Source organism: Electrophorus electricus, chromosome 11 (assembly GCF_041902795.1).
Source record: "Electrophorus electricus isolate QZ-2024a chromosome 11, ASM4190279v1, whole genome shotgun sequence".
NCBI lineage: Eukaryota > Metazoa > Chordata > Actinopteri > Gymnotiformes > Gymnotidae > Electrophorus > Electrophorus electricus.
In genome coordinates, this window is record NC_137507.1 from 9,033,325 (window position 1) to 9,050,288 (window position 16,964).

The 16,964-nt window shown below is 43.6% G+C and overlaps 1 protein-coding gene across 32 annotated transcripts in view; it reads left to right on the top strand.

Annotated features, from left to right (window-relative positions):
• Positions 1 to 16,964, top strand: part of wnk1b (WNK lysine deficient protein kinase 1b) — a 79,385-nt gene that overhangs the window by 27,812 nt on the left and 34,609 nt on the right. For 31 of the 32 annotated variants that reach the window (XM_081723047.1, XM_081723048.1, XM_081723049.1 and 28 more), the window contains 3 exons: positions 9,851 to 10,023; positions 14,667 to 14,887; positions 16,519 to 16,676. In XM_081723047.1, coding sequence (XP_081579173.1) covers positions 9,851 to 10,023; positions 14,667 to 14,887; positions 16,519 to 16,676 — 552 coding nt within the window. Of the gene's footprint in view, positions 1 to 7,838; positions 9,578 to 9,850; positions 10,024 to 14,666; positions 14,888 to 16,518; positions 16,677 to 16,964 lie in introns of those variants that run through there. The other variant, XM_081723054.1, reaches the window with a different exon arrangement.

Below are 16,964 nucleotides of genomic sequence, written 5' to 3' on the forward strand. Positions count from 1 at the left end.
CCCTGTGGGTGTTTGCTATAGCATGTCAGACCACTCATGCATACTCTATCTGCATATTTGTTGACAGATGAAGTATGTCAAGACAGTTCATGGTCCACCTGCGTAATTCTTCGCTCCGATACATACAGGCCCTTCCTCTCCAGGATTCTTGGCCTCCTCCCGCCACCTCCACCCACACGGCTACTGACACAAATTTACTTTGAGGGTAGGGAATGTATATCTGGCAATCTGTGGGGCAGCACCAGAATAGCTATTAGGCTCTGTAGATAACAGTGATCGTTAACCCATGTTCATTTCTCTTATGAATAAACAAATAAATAAACAAAAAAATAAATAAATACATACCCCAGGTAAGTATGCTGAAAGCAGAACTCCCAGCATGTTGGTAACGTTCTAGCAGAACTTGGCTCTTAATACCAACATTAACACCTGCAGCGATATGACACGCAGCTTCTGTTTCTGTATTTCCACACAGTGCTAGCCTGCGTCGAGAGCTTTCACTTTCATTCAAGGCCACATGGACGTGTGCCATTACCTCGGCCCCTGCCTCTGGGAAAGGCAGAAGAGGGGCACATAATGAGTGTGAGCTGATTTACTGCGGTGGACAAGTTTGTAGGTCGAGCCTTGTTAAATTCTTTGTGTGGATAAACCCCTGCTTGATGGCCAGGCGACACTCACACAAGCAAACGTGGCAAAGGAACGCACGTGTCGTGACCTCCATTTTACTTGCTTAGCTCAGTTTATTGCTGCTGGTTGGTGATTGACTGCCTGCTGTCATAACCTGCCATGAGCTTCTGCATGTGCTGTTGGAAACTGGGTTAATATGGAATCATTATCCAGGGCCCACATGTAGCAGTGATCCCTTGCTGAAGTCCAAAACAAGATCTTCTGAAAAACTTTAACTTGGGACTCACTGTTTCTTGGAACGTGGCCAACCTCCAGTGAAATTATGGCCTGACCCATTCAGTGCAAGTGTATGAAGACTGTATAATTTTTCTTCACCAAACTTTCTGCATCGTTTTCTCTCCTCAGGTTCTCAAGTAACAAACCCTTAGACGTAGGGGAAGATGGGGCACAAAACGGTGCATTATCACTCTTCCTGTTGGAATCCTCAGCACTTCCATCTTTTGTGGCTAGAGGCCTCGTTTCAGAATCTAGATTTTAAACAGCTTGATGCGCTGAAGGCTTTTTTTTTTTTTTTTTTTTTTCCCCCCCCTCCTTATTATTCATTCATTTTTTCATGTGATGAGCCAGTCTCCTGATCGGGTGCGCTGTGCTGTGAGAGGCTTTTAACAGTGTGGTAGTGTCCACAGACAGGACTTCATCTGCTTTCTTTATTTCCCATGTGGCTGCAGGAGAGCACATCAGCCTCTATGGACTGTGTGGTTCGTAAGCAAGCGTGTCCTAAATTTTCTTTCTCTCTCTCTCCCTCTCCCTGGGTGGAACTACAGCTCATGTCCTCCTGCTATATGAATCTGAAAGGTCATTCAGTCTTTCTTTGGCCCGTCAGAACACCCCCCACCCATTTCAGTACTCCAGGTGTTTTGAAATGGTTCAGTAGAACAAGGCCTCCTATCAGACTAGCAGTGTACTCTTCATTCACAGTTTGATTCAGTACAGCCTCAACAGTAAGTGACCCCTTTTTAGGGCTTTTACTCAGCAGCGTTCTTGTGGCTTTCAGCAGCAACTGGTGGAGTCATTTTGGGCTTGCTAGATCACTGCCGCTTGCCTGTGCTTATGTGACATTATTCATATTTATGAAAGGGTTTCATGCCCTGACATGTGAGAACTATATGGGTCATCTAGGATGTTATCTATGGGTCATATTGATGTTGTATTTCAGCCTCTTGCTGGGATTGAGGGGATGAATGTGTTTTTGCAAGACATTCACAATAGTATTAATATGCTGTCATAACTCTACTAAACTTTACCGTGTGACAAAAAAAAAAAAACATTGACATACTCCAGATACTTTGGAAACTGTAATTATTGATGCCAAATTGTTTCAGTTCACAAAGGGTACATGTCATTATTCTATATAATACAATTTAGTACACTTTTTCTATATTTGTGGAATTGGAGAAAGTAAAAAAAAAACAAAACATTATTTCAAGCATTGCTTACCCCCAGTCCTATTTTTTTTTCCCCTCTTAAACAGAAAAAAGACTTTCTATTGGTTAAATTGAGATTCATTTTTGATTAGATGGGATGGCTAGAGTTTAGTATGCAGATTATCCACAACATTTCCCTAGAGCTCATGTGATTTATGGGATTAGAAAAGACTGCAAAAATCTGGAAATCTATCATTTGTGGTCTTTCATTTAACTGCTCTTAAGTGCCAAGGTAAACCATAGCGTAAACATTCTTGGAGCAAAACCTTTTATGGTTTATATACCAACCACAGAAAAAGTTCATTTGCATCTTGTTCCATTAAGTAGTTTAGTTTCTTTCCTATTTCTCTGATTAGCTGCTCCATCCAGTTCACAGCACTCGAATGGAATGTGTGTGTGTCTTGTGATTACGCCCCATCATCGTCTCTTGTAGCACAGTGATGAAGGTCTTTGACTAGTAATCAGAAGGTTACCAGTTCAAGCACCACCACTGCCAAGTTACCATTGTTGTGCCCCTGAGCAAGATCCTTAACCCTGAATTGGTGGTATTCAGGCATAACTGTAAGTCGCTTTGTAAAATGTAAATGTACCCGGTTTCTCTCCTGACAGTAAAGCATCCATCATGCTAGTCCTTGTGTGAAGGTTCACAGGCGATCTGAATCAGTCCTTCAACCCATAACCTGGTTTCATCTGGGATGAGATCAGAGGATGAGATCAGGACAGTATGTTTTAGCTGGTGTGGTGGTGAATAAAGGTGGGGGAGGGGTTGTGATTTTAACTAGTTGAAGGTCTTCAGTCATTCAGTCGTCTCTGTTGGACAATAGAGCTTGTCTCTGTGTGACACTGGGTGGCTGTGTGCTGGGCTCTGCTGGTGAGCTCTTCAGACCTCCCGACCCCCTCACACTCTAAGGCTCGTGGCGGAAAAGGAGAAATACTTAGAATGCCTCATCACCCTGACCTAGTTTGCAGCACGGTGCATTCAGAGATACTGATCTACTTCAAAGCATCACTAGGAAAGGACCTTATTTTAGCTGTCCCCCCTCTCTCTCTCTCTCTCTCTCTCTCTCTCTCTCTCACACTCCCGATTTATTTATTTATTTTCCACAGCTATTGTTGTCAGCGTTTATTTTTAACCTCATCTAGCCTCCATAAACTGTGCTAGTTTAGTTATTTTTTATTCTCAAGTTGTACAACGCATCATGCTTTTTGGAGGGGTCCGAATTCTGAGCTTGCTCTGCATCTGTATTGCCAGTGAACCCGTGAAGTACCGTGATCTCCACAGTGGCTTGGTCATGTCAGTGCAAGTGCTTCAGGCTCATGATGACATGAGTGCTTTACTGACTCATCCAGTGGATATGAGGCCAAGCTGGAAACCTCTCATGCCTTAATTGATGCCAGTGGCCCTGGATGATGGAGGGGTCTATAATATGTAAACACTGTCCTATCTGTGATGGATTACATGGGTTAGAACTAGTTGGCAGTAGCCTACTTATGGGCTACTGAGCTATGACTTTGTCCTGTTTAATGATCTATTGAGCAATGCCCTTATGAGGTAGTTAGCACCCATCAGTATACAGTGTTCAATTAACAGTCATAGCACTTATGTGATGTTTGTTCATATGAATTGGGATTTGAAACAAGTCAGGATTTTGTTTATTTGTTTTGTTTGTTTTAATAAGAGTTTAGAATTTCTGACTGCAAGTGTAATATGCAGTCTGAGCAGCTTCCACATTGACCTTTAGCTCTACTAAGGGGCAACTGAAGCCTTAGAAACCAGAGAGAACTTGGGGAGGCAGGATAATGTGCAACGTGCACTATCTGCTTTGTTGACTTAGAAGAAAACTGTTACAGTAACGTCTCTGTCTGCTGTGAGCCAGAAGTAGTAGTTCTCCCGTATTCAGAGTGGTTGCTTTCCTTGTCTGTTTCTCCTTTTCATTTCCTCTCATTTCTCTCCTTTACGAAGCCCCCAAGGCTTCTGCTGTGTGAGTCTCTTCTCCTTGAGCTGCTGGTGAGAGAATCAGCAAAACTGAGCCATTACAGAGCCAAATACCTTATGCAGATCCAATGCAAAGGCCTGCCTCTGTGGAGGTTGTGTTCTACTAAAAGGTGCTTTGTCTGGCTGTGTGGTATTTCCTTTCTCTTCACGTCCGTCATTTATAGCACTGAACCTTTATGTGCTCAGGTGTCCACATTTCCATATTGATTTTCAATCGGGAGGCGTTGAAACGGAACGTTTTCAAGTCCCGAGCTTGGCCAGCCAGGCTCAGGGTCATTTGAAACGGTAACCTTTGGTTAATTAAAAAGCATGAACTGTGGCAGGGGAAATGTGAACTGATGACCTGGAATTCATGTGACTGGAGTAGGAGCCAGTAAACAGTTTCCTATTGCAAAAAGGTTGTCAACAACCCGGTGGACGGTGCATTCTTTCCCCTTGCTGGAACAAGTGTGCAGGGAGGGGGAAGCGTCTGTTCACACCTCCAGCGTTTTAATGTCTGCTTGTTTAGTGGGTGATCTTGAGATGGGACCTCCCTGACTTTACTTTGATCCTCAGTGTTACTTTCGGTTTTAAGTCTCGCGCTACTGTGCTTTCCTTAAATAGATGACAACTTTCTAAGTAGTCACATGGAAGTCTTATGATGTTTTCTAGTGGTTTAGCTCTTTGAAGAGGAGAGAGCAGACTTTGGAAGGAACCATTGGCTCAGTCTGTAAAGGGGTGGGCGGGGGATTTTAAACTCTCAATTGGCCTGTAGTGCTGTTTTTGATTCCTTCATACATCCAGCCTCTGTTTAAACCAACCTCCATTTCTTCTTTATCATGGCACCATGCAACACAAAAGTGAGAGATTTCTGCCTGCAGGGTGCGGTTCCAGCTTGCGTTGTTGAATTAAGCAGTTGTCAGAGTGCTACTGGAAAATGCCTGCGGTCGGTCATGTGACCAACCTCCTGTCCGACAGGCTGAGAAGCTGTATTTGGTTTCATCACTGAGCTTCAGTATGTAAGCTGATTATTTCTCCGCTCCTCCCCCAGCTGTTGCAGCATTTCCACTTCCAATAACATCAGCAGGCTGGACTTTTCAGGCAGCTCTCCTGCTCCGTTTGGATGCAGACATTAGTGTGACTTCCTCGCTTTAGCTGGATCCTCCAGCCAGCTCCTCTTATTGTGCATGGCACCCACTTGGTGTCTGACCCAGTGGGGGTACTAGAGGTTATGGTTATTTTTAGCACAGAAGTATTGGTGCTTGTGAAATCTGAACCCCTCGAAGGCCAGGAGGGACAGCAGACCTTCTTTCACTGAAGACAGATACTCTGTCCATCCATTAACTCTTAAGTGCTCAGCATGGCGTGCAGAAGAGCCTTAGAGCCATGTCCAGCAGCTACGACTCAGATAATGATCTGATGATCACACACACACACCAGTGCCCACATACTCACACATACATTGGGCTAACATACAGAGGTTTGCAGGAGAGCAGAACATGATATTCCTACTTGCGTTCTATTGTGGAAAAGTACTGTCACAGTTACAGAATGCTATTCCTAGATACCCTGGCCCAGTGCCAACAATGACTTTTTTCCTTTCTTTTTTCCCTGCTCTTAACCATAGGCTGCACCACAGACTCCACTGATGTGCCATTACAGTTCATGCAGATCAGAATATGATGTCTCTGTTGTATTCTGATTGCATGTTTGACTAGAAGGGAATTGCAGATTTCACAACCAACCAACCAACGAACAGCATAATTCACTAAACAAATTCATCCAAATTATGCACTGTATGCAAGAAAAGAGTAAATTCTGGAGAAGTCTACCAACTCTGCCAAGTCTTTTTACCCTGTTTGTGATGGGATCCAGGGTATATCATATCTGCAACAAACAGGTAACTGTTTTCTTGTCCAAACAACCACTTAAGCTGCATGAGTCTTCTGAGTTTATCTCTGTTAGCAGTACTAACATGATGGAAAATTAATACTTTTTCCCCCATCACTATGGCTGTAAACCATTCATAGCTTTTCTATAATAGTGCATTTCAGTGTACATGATGTTTGTGTTTTTTGTTTTTTTCTTTCAAAAATTAAAGTTGGAGCCAAAATTTTGAGGAATCTGTGGAATTCTACTTTAAGAATGACTCCTGGTTCTTTAGTGTAGTGGGATCCTCAGGTAAGGCACCGATGGGCTTGGATTACCATGCCTTGTTTGGGGACATATGCCTATGTGGTCTGTGCAGCTGTTCCTCAGTCACAGAGATCTTAACTGCTGTGCCTTCTCAGAATGGTCCCATAGTTCCCCCTGCAGCGCTGTGTGTTTTAGCATGCTTCTCAGTGCAGATTGCACAACAGATTCATCCAGGGGGTTTCTTCTGCGCTCGTTTCCAGTGCTCTTACAGGCCACTTGATGCTTCTCATCTCACCTTCGTATCTGCTGATGGCAGAATTGGCCCATGGGAATTTTCAACCTGTCTGATAAATCAATTTGATGTTGGCCAAACCAAACTAAGAAACCTTCGTTGGTTTGTGTGCCTTTGAATAAGGGACATCTCCTCCCACACATCCAACTACCCACACCTGAACAGAGCTGGGTGTGGAAGAGCTGGATTGTTCTTAAGTGACATATACAAACACACTTCCTGAAAGCTCCTGCGTAGCGTAGTGTTGCGATCTGCTGTACGTACCTCTCCCTCTGGCACTTTCTCTTGAGCCCCTGTCTGGATGAGTCATTTCACTCTCATTACAAATGCAAACTTTGAGGGTATTCAAGTGCGCAGTTATTTGGGCAAGCCTCACAGGAGAGGTTGTGCTGCTGCTTCTTTGTAGATTTTATCAAACGATTGCAGCCCTCCAGCAGGCAGGTTATAGCAGTGGGCCTACAGCGGTGTGGGAGTGTGCTGGTCTGTTGAGCAGCTGTTACTGCACCCCCTCATGGGCCTGTAAAAATCAGATGCCTCTTGTGCTGACAAGGTAGAAGTATTTTTCCCAAAAGTGGAATTTGAACAGTGGTGTGCCAGGTCACAGGCATGTGACAGCCCTAGGTCCCCGTGCTGTAGGGTCTGCTTTAGTGTCGGACTGTGTCAGTGTGGCATGGCTTTCTAATGGCTGGAAGGCAGTATGAAATGAGAGAGAAGGGGTATATTTACACAGAATATTTTGTTAGACTGATCAAGTGAACATTTGATTCTGGGAGGTCACATGATGTACGATGTGGAGGACAGCGATAAAAGCAAACCTTTTTGTGCATACGCTTGCTGTATTGTCTGTGCTGACTGAGAAAAAGGTCCCATCTTTTTGACAAACTTGGCAATATGTTTCAGCTCAACCTGATACACAGAGAGCAGGTCAAAAGTCTGGTTTAAAATTCGTAAATGTGAATTATATCTACATAACTAGCAAACTGGTGTAGAGAGGGTTGCTCAGTGGGGTCTCTTTGTATGCATCAACTTTTAAAGTTGTATTGATGATGGTATGGTCGGTTTGATGCTAATGCTTGCTTATGCGTATTTGTGTGGAGCTTTTGATGTCATCCATAAGTTTTTTTGTTTGTTTGTTTGTTTTTTTGTTTGTTTTGTTTTTTTTTTGTTAAGCAAACCAAACCAGCGCTGTGCTCATAGACAAAATAGGACATATTGTGATTACTCTTTATCACCATGCAGCCCAGTAAGCTCAGTCTTTTGTACTGGATGGATATTGCTGGATTGTATATGTGAGCTACTGGGTTAGGCATGGCTAATGTTTGAATTTTTATGAGTTTGAATTTGTTTGTGAATTTTTTATGTTGATGTAAAGACAGGTTTGAGAAGAGAGAGCTGTCACTCAGGACAGCCTATATTGAGCAGCATGCTGGAAGTTTTTAGCTAGCTGGATCAAACTCATTGCAAATAATGGCTTTTGGAAAACCTCACCAGATAATTTCTGTGATGCCAAATGGAGTCGTCAAGATGAAAACCAAGACTGTTTCACAACAAATTCACAATCCCATTTTCTTGGTACAAGTGGAAAAACTACCAGACCACATGTGTTTGTATTTTGAGGAGTGGTAAAAATGATTTGGGGTTTCCAAGGCAACCATGCACTATGAGCTAAAGACCAACATACACATTTTCTTCACTCGATCCGACGCTCTTGCAGGCGGTCTCTTATGGTCCTGCTCTCATCTCTACTTGTGGTCGACTAGAGAAGAGATGTTTTAGTGCGCTGATTCAATTCTCGGATGGGAGCGATCAATGTCCATCCTCTCAGACATGTTTGGAGCAGGGGGAGGGGAGCTTTGCAGTACCAGGATGTTCCTGAAGACCTTCTCCCTTCATCTTGTGCTTTCGGTCATCGATTAGATTTTCGCCCAGACTGTGAGGTAGCAGATAACGTTTCCACCTTTTTACCAAGTGCAAACCTGCTCACTGTCCTGCTGGCGTATCACTTTGGCTCTCTGATTGCGGTTCTGTTTTACCTGCCACATGTGTGAAATGGCTCGTGACTGCAGAAAGGGAGGAATGGTGGCCCTTAAACGGCCGCTACTGTTTCTCTGTTTGTCTTGTACGGTTATTCAGGCTAAGGTAAAATATGTAAATAGGGGTTACACAAAATTTGAGATAATTGTGATTCTTTTTGAGAGTGATTATTTAATTGCCTGTGCTTTTCGGTCTCTCAGTCTTTTTTTTTTTTCTGTTCGTCTGCTCTCCCTCTCTCATGCTCTCTCCCTATATCCCTGGCTTCCCCAGGGAGTTGTGAGTTCTTAATGGCTTGCAGATGTGAGTGTCAGAAAATGAATGACTGTCTGCATTAATGCACTGCTATTACTATGCTCTCTGTATCATATGCTGGCAGCACCCCAGCTGACCAGACAGAGGGAAACAAGTTTACAGTCAGGGTTGAGAAGAAGACTCTCCATACTGCTGGGAAACATGCATGAGTTGCACTTTTTTTTCCTTCTTCTTCTTCTTCTTCTTCTTCTTCTTCTTCTTCGAGGACTGGGGCACAGTGCACAGCTTATTTGCACAATAACATGTCACAATAACAAATAATGTGTCCAGTAATGTTTATGAACTGAGCCAGGATCAGTGGCTGGGTGGTTATTTTTTTTGGAGGGGAAAGTAGGTTACAGCATAGATGACCTTTCTTCCTCCATTCTGTGCGCCATCGGTTTAATTCGTATCTGATGGTTGCCAAGCAATAATAACTGTTTACGATTGGAATTGCAAACACATTTTTGGCTGTTGGCTGAAAAAACTTTTTACAGTTGAAAAAAAACAAAACAATATGATGTAACCCTCCTCTGGCTGAGCCACTGACTCACCTAAAGTCAATATCTACGCACACTCAAGAGGACAGAAGATTCCACTCAGACGTCTGCCACCATTACAAAGTCCTGGCAGGACAAATCTGCCTCTCGGCTTAGAAATCTGAGGGTTAGGGTTAAGTTGAGGGCGAGATGGATGCCGTTTCCCTTTTCCATGACCAGTCATATGGAACCACTGATGGTGAGTGTGATGGAGTTATTTGTGTATTTAGCGCTGTGTGGTTTCCAGCTTTGTTGACAAAAGCCATTAGCTAGACTCCTAACGGAAAACACTTTTCAACTTCACGCCACACTGGACACTCCAGTCATTTTAGTAAATGGTGATGTGGGTGAATTAATGGCCGGACGTCAAACACTGCATTCATGATGATGTAACGATGCTGACTTCCCTAGGCCCAGTCATTAAACAACCCCCCCCCCCTTTTTTTTTTTTTTGTTGTGTGTGTTCGTGCAGGATCGTAAGTTGTCCAGGTCGGAGCGGCAGCGCTTCAAGGAAGAGGCCGGAATGCTGAAGGGCCTCCAGCATCCCAACATCGTCCGTTTCTACGACTCCTGGGAATCGCCCTCCAAAGGACGCAAGTGCATCGTGCTGGTGACTGAACTCATGACGTCAGGGACCTTGAAAACGTGAGTGACGACATTTGCTCTGTGTGTCCTTGGATAAACTCAGTTGTACCAGGCTTCCAAACCTCTTAAGATCATAGAACTTATTTATTTTTAGTCCTTGAATCTATTCTAGTAGTTAAAACATTTTGTTTCAGCTGGAAAGGGATAAAGGCAAGTATTTCATTTTAATAAAGTGGCTTAAAGCAGCCATCAGTTATGACATTATATGACTAATTTTTTAGTCTTGTGTAAATTCTTTGTTCTGCTAATAGATTGTGAAACTCTGGGGTATCTTGCATCTCGTTTGCTTTTAGTTTTATGCATGTCAGTGTGTTGTGTTTTTGCTTATCCTGAACATATCAGAAGTATTGTTCAACCCTGCAGGGGTTGAGAATCTAGTTAGGACACATAGCAGGGCTTCTCTTCAGCATCTGTCACTCTACAGAGACCAGCAGACCCAAAGGGCTGCTTATTATCTGTTATAAACCGCTGAACCACAACAGAGTTGATTCAGCACGGAGTCCCCACGGTGCTGGATGAGTGGCATGCCCCTTACGTGCAAAAGGTGCATTGTGGGTAGCTGCTCTGTTGCCGGCTGCTGCTGCTGCACATTCTAAACATTCCTACAAGTGGAGAGTGGAAGAGAGATGGCACTGCTGACCAGACCAGAACAGGTGCAGCGTGGGGCGCCCATGCAGCAACGTCAGCTCCCTCCGGTGGACATGTGGCTCCTGACACACGCGCGCGCACACACACATGCATACTCACTCAAAACAGCTCAAACATTAGACAGTGGAAAGGAAGGCTGTGGTAAAAGCCGCGGAAACAAGGTTCCCGATTGTCTTCTCTGTTTTCTGTTCACCACGACATTCAGCGCTGCCCTGGACTCGCCGAGCTCATGGTTTAAAGATGAGCCTGCACCCAACCCCCCCCCCCCCCAACACACACACACACACCCTCTTCACAGCCTCCATCTAGCTCGGGCCAAGTACTGATCACACGCCTCCAAACAGCAGCGGCCACAGCAACACGGCCGCAGGCAACTGAGACTGGGAGGCAGAGCACGAGGCCAAAAGGATGAGGGAGAGGGCAGAGTGACAGCACCAGCAGGCTGAGAGCGCGAGTGAGCCCGTGACGGGCCGTGTCAGTCAGGCTTTGTGTGTTTCATCTTACCGCGTGCTTCTTTCTCTTCATAAATTCAGGAATGTGCCTTTTCTGCCTGAGTGCTCGCACATTCATGCGTCCATTACTAGAGCCTTATGTTGGGCAGGTAACTAAGCTCAGGTAATGAAGTTTAGGACCTAGGTAGTGTAAGTCGTGCTGGTCTTTATTTGTCTTGCCTGTCTTTTCTGAAGCCAGAGGTAGCCTATTTATATTGTTATTGCTTTCCTTGTGATTAACTGAAAAGCTGCAATAAACAGTGAAATCAACTGGCTTAACTTTAGTTTAGGGGTGCTAATGGTGCTTTAGTACAGCAGAATGTTTCTTTAGAAAAAATAAAGGAAAAAAATGTTGATGCATTTCATTGAGGCAATTTATTTGCTAATCCTAGTTGGAGGCTGTGTGCGAGAGATCTGCAGTGAAAGACCAAAATGAGTGCTCCATCTGGGTAGCAAGATACCTGATCACTCAATGTAATTTCGAGCCTCCACAGACCACACTGACATGCTTTTGTCCTTTTGTTATAGCCTATGTAAACTTATTTCCTCACCTTTCTGTGTGAAGTTGCAAAGATTTACCAGGCTGCCCCCCATGAGGTTGGTAAATACCCTTGGAGAGTTTTCCAGTTTTCCCAGGCTGTGTTCCCTTCTGGGCTAGTGCACAGCTCCAGAGAGCATGGTCTGCGGTAGGGCTATTGGGGCTCCCCTCAGGCTAGGTTAATATGAGACGACTTTGCTGTGAGCTTCATCCCCCCACCCCCCTTGCCCCTGAGCTCAACTTTGGCTGTGGTCCAAAAGTCAGTCACATGCCTAAAAGCAACCTTGGCCTATAGTGCACTGCTACATGCAGACCTCCCCTTAAAGGAAAGACTTGGTCATTTTTCTGCATCCAACATGTACTTACCACAAGTGTGCATGTACTTGAGACCAGGTTTACTAATGAGCTTTGATTCCATGGCTTGGAAATAATTTTTAGTTATGTGACTTATAATTAGAGGACATCGGGCCAAAATCTCCCTGAGGGTGTTCAAGACTAGAATAACATTATAGATTGGACAAAAACATGCATGAAAAGACCTTTGCAAGTCTGTGCTGACCTAATCAGCCAGTTAACAAGGCAGTAGTACTGGTCGATGATGTAGTTCGGGCTCATAGTGTTAGCAGAGTTTACATAAGTGCTTTGCAAGCTACCTTGAAGCCAACCAAAGTATCTGTAAGTTTGTATTTGTGCTGCTTCTGAATGTACATATGACACATTTATGCTTGGTATGATAGAAAGCCTTCCTGTAAACAGGTTCAGTGTTTGTTTAAACTTGCACTGTGTCATTGACCTCCCCTCAGGAGAAACAGGTTAGACCACTGAGAGGAGTTGGTCACTATTGAAGTTGCTGCCAACAATTTCAGTCCATTGGCTTTGTTTATTGAACTTGTTTATTTGTGTTTTGTTTTTTTCTGCAAAACCCATTGGCTCCAAATTTTAAAAAAATCTGCTGCTACTGATGACAATAACTGTTGCTATTACTAATTATAACAGAAAGAAAGGCAATCATCAGTAAAAAGACAGAAAAATTGAGGACAAAGAAAACAAATATACAACAAAAATCCTATGATTGTTGCAGATCCTTTGATTGTTGCCAGACCACCCAGCAGGCTGGCCTAGAAGAAACATAATGACTAACTGAATGACTCACTCACTCACTGACTCACTCACTGACTCATCTTTTGCTGAAAGGTGAATGCACAAGTTGTCTTTCAGGACCTAGCTAGGTATCTTTCCATGTTGGTGGTGCAGACAAAGTGTTTGGCAGTGACAAGGGCAAATAGCTTCTTGCCTATGTGATTATCTCATTAATCATGTAACTGGGTCAAATTTTCTAGTGGTCGATTACATCCATGAATTATTATTTTCGTTACCTAGTGTTTTTGTTTTTGAGATGGTGGTTTTTGAAATGGGTCAACATTGTAACCTGCTGCCTTGTAATATGGGAAGTTTGTGACAACAGTAATGGTGCTGAAGATGAAAGGAATAATTAATATTATTAATCTGGTTTGTTCTACTTTGCCTTGCATGGAAAGTAAGCTCAGGACTTGTAGACAGGAGCTGCTGTTTGCAAGACAGTGGGCAGGTGCATCTCCCCATTCCTTAATTGTGCAAAAACAAGACTTCACATTCAATATTTATGGATGGCTGCAGCTGATGCCAACAACTGCATAGAACCAAATGGACTAATATTTTGGCCCGCTACGCAGCAGATTAACCCGCAAGGCAGAAGGCCCATTTCTCAGCAGTACGAGACTAAAGGACTCTTCAAATCTGAGAGATTTCCAAGTGTTTCAGACACTGTACTTTTGACACTTTCAGGGAAAGCACAGCACAGTAGATGAAGCTCTGTTCTGTCTGGTGAAACTGGGTTTGTCTAGTGGCCTTGTGTATTAAGACTTATTCCTGTTAATCTATCTGCTTTGTCTGTCTGGTCTTTCTTTCATGCCACAAATACAAACTTTATTCACAGAACACATACTCTGTCACCAACCTGGGAATAATAAGACTTCGTTGGAAGTGCGTAGGTGTGTGTGTGTAGGTGTGTTGTCTGTCTTGCATGGCAGAGATGGGTCCCGGTTTTCTCTGCTTCTGTACTTACTGTGTAGATTGTTGCAATGAGGGCCAAATTCTTGGTCATGACACAACTCCAAACAATTTGAATCCAGTAATACCACAGTACAGAAGTAATGTGATATTTAGTTCAGTCCCGTGATTCAGCTCAGTAATCATTCAAATCTCTTCCTGATGAAGGCTGAAATGACACTTTCCAACCTTTCAGTCTAAATATGTGTCTGATCTCTTCAGACTGGTGAGCTCAGCTAATGCTGAAATGATGATGCCAAGTTTAGCACTACCAAATCATAATTAAATTGTAATTAAAGCTACACTCTACACCCTAACTCCACCCTTTCATTTTAAATAACTAAGCTGCTCTTTCTGTGCCTCTCGTGTCTTATCCCTTGTGTTTTTCACTGAGGAGCTGTAATTTTAAGGCCCGTGAGTCATTTAAATGATTACACATACTGAGGTGAATTTTGATCTTATTTTCACATTTTCTAAAATGAACACTGTAAAACCTTTTAAATTTAATAAAACAAAAATAAGCTGTATTCTGGAAAATGGAAAATACTTTTAAGTGCTTACAAATCCTGGATGCAGTATTCTGCCCATTTCACTTTTATTATGGGGGCGTATTTTGTTAGTTTCCGTCTGTATTGTTCATGGGTCTGATAGGGTTTGGAGCTATAGGTGAGGTTATGGCTGTGTTCAGCTTCTTCAAGTCTGTGTGCTTTCTTCGCCATTTTAACAGCTGCTGTTTCTTTTTGTACATCAGCCTTGGTTGATTCTTCATGGGCAGCTACTGAAAGCACACTCAGGATGACAGGCATATATATGTCTATAACCTGGCTTAACCTAACTCCTCGAAGGTCTGCAACCCTGCCACCTTATCCTGTGCACAGGTACCTCAAGCGCTTTAAGGTGATGAAGATCAAGGTTCTGAGGAGTTGGTGCCGTCAAATCCTGAAGGGACTTCACTTCCTCCACACCAGGACACCTCCCATTATCCACCGGGACCTCAAATGCGACAATATCTTTATCACCGGCCCCACCGGCTCTGTTAAGATCGGCGACCTGGGCCTAGCTACTTTAAAGCGGTCCTCTTTCGCTAAGAGTGTTATAGGTATGCCTTTGCTTTTACCTTTTGCACTGCAGTTTTTTTAACTCCTCACTTCGAGTCAGTTCATCTTATTGCTTGAATGGGAAAGGGTAGTGAATGAACTCCATAGAGAATTTTTTTGCAACTTGCTGAGTTTAAAGGCAAAGCTGTTGGGTGAAGACCACAGTTTTCCTGGTAGCCAAGGTTCAGAGTGGAAAATCTGGCAGAGCAAAATTGCAGATGCCTTCTGTCAGTTCTTTTTAAATGAGCGAAACCATCTTTTGGTCCCATTTCCCATCTGAAACCAATAATGAACACAGCAAAAGGTTAATTGTTTTATAAACAAATTAGATGAAACCACTTCAAATTTCCATAAACAGTGGCCTGTTTTATCCCAGGTTTGGTTACACTTTGAAATCACTGTTTGTGTTCTAGCCACGGGGAATTTTGTTCTCAGGATTCATGGTCACTTACTCTTTGGCTTGGAGAACTCTGGACTTAAAAGATGGTCATTTTGCCATTAATGTGTTACATTTTTCCTCCAAAGGCTTACTTCATCACATTTGTTTTCCTTCCCTCTCAGGAGTTTGAGATGCAGTGATTTCTTTCTTTATGGTTACCTGCCCTTTTGTTTCCCCTAAATTGCCTTACCCCCTTTATTATTATTATTTTTTTAATTTTCTCCCCCTTTCTTCAGTATGTTTTTCCCCTAAATTGTAGGGCTATAAGCTCACGTGCCCCTCACTGTGCTGTATGGAATATTTAATGTACTGCTGTTCAGACAGTAAGTATTCTGAAAAGAGGCACTGGTAAGTTAACATGCAATGGCCCACAATTTGAAAAGAAAACGAAATGGAGCTCAGAAATTTAATTCATGGAATAAGCGTTTTTGCCTTTTTCTGTGCAAGGCCTTTCTTTTCATCACTCTGAACCTGGTGCACAGAAAAAAAAAGTCTTTACTGTTTTAGCTTTGAGATGCGCTTATCTGTCCATCATCTGTATAACATTTACTCACAACAGGCTGTCTAAAAGGTGAGTGGTTACTGCCTTTTTCTAATGCTCTTTTTATGGTGTTGAAAAGATGATTATGCAAATGTGAAAAGCCCATCTCAATTGACACTGAAGCCAAACTGTGCCTCTTGGTAACCATGGCTTGTGTCGTTAATGTTGCGGTCTTTCTCGCCTCTCTGCCTGGGAGTAGAGATCCATATCTTAACGGTGACCAAAAGCATGATGGTAAATTCAGCCCCGCCTGCTCTGTGCACCAGTTCCTCCTGTCAAAAGCAGAAGGCCTTGCAGAGAAAAACACAGAATCCTTTCTCTACTGAATAACTGAGGGCAGTCTTCTTCCTTCCTCCTCTTTTTTGTTTTTCTTTTTCCTCTTTATCTTTCTTTCTTTCTTTCTTTCCCTTCCTCTGTCTCCCCCTCCCCAACCCCATCTCTCTCTCTCTCTCTCTCTCTCTCTCTCTCTCTCTCTCTCTCTCTCTCTCTCTCTCTCTCCACCTTCTATTCCCCCCCCCCCTTCTCTTTCTTTTTACTCTCAGGGCTGTACGGAGTGACGGACTGGCTCCCCTCTCTCACCCATTTCCTCACAGGATCTGCTGGGTGAGTTCGAGTCTGAACCTCAGAGTTCTGAACGGTTCTTTTGGTTTAAGGTACCCCTGAGTTCATGGCGCCTGAGATGTATGAGGAGAAGTATGACGAGTCGGTGGATGTGTATGCCTTTGGGATGTGCATGTTGGAGATGGCTACCTCAGAGTACCCGTACTCCGAGTGTCAGAACCCCGCACAGATCTACCGACGGGTCACCAGCGTGAGTATCTTGCCTCACTCTGGCCTCGCCTACCTCTCTTTCCTCCTGCTTTCCTCCTCCTCCTCCTCTCCTCATCCCTTGCTGCCTTTGGCTCTCCCCTACGCTCCCTGGGCACTCGGACTCTCTCCGCTCGCTTCGGCCCTGCTCTATCTTGCATCTTCACCTCTCCCTCCTACTCTTAAAAGTGCTCTTTTCTGCCATTACACCTACATATTCATCAGCTGTGAACTATAGACTTCTCCTTAAAGAGGCCTCTCTTTCCTGGGCACCAAAATACTACCTTGAGCT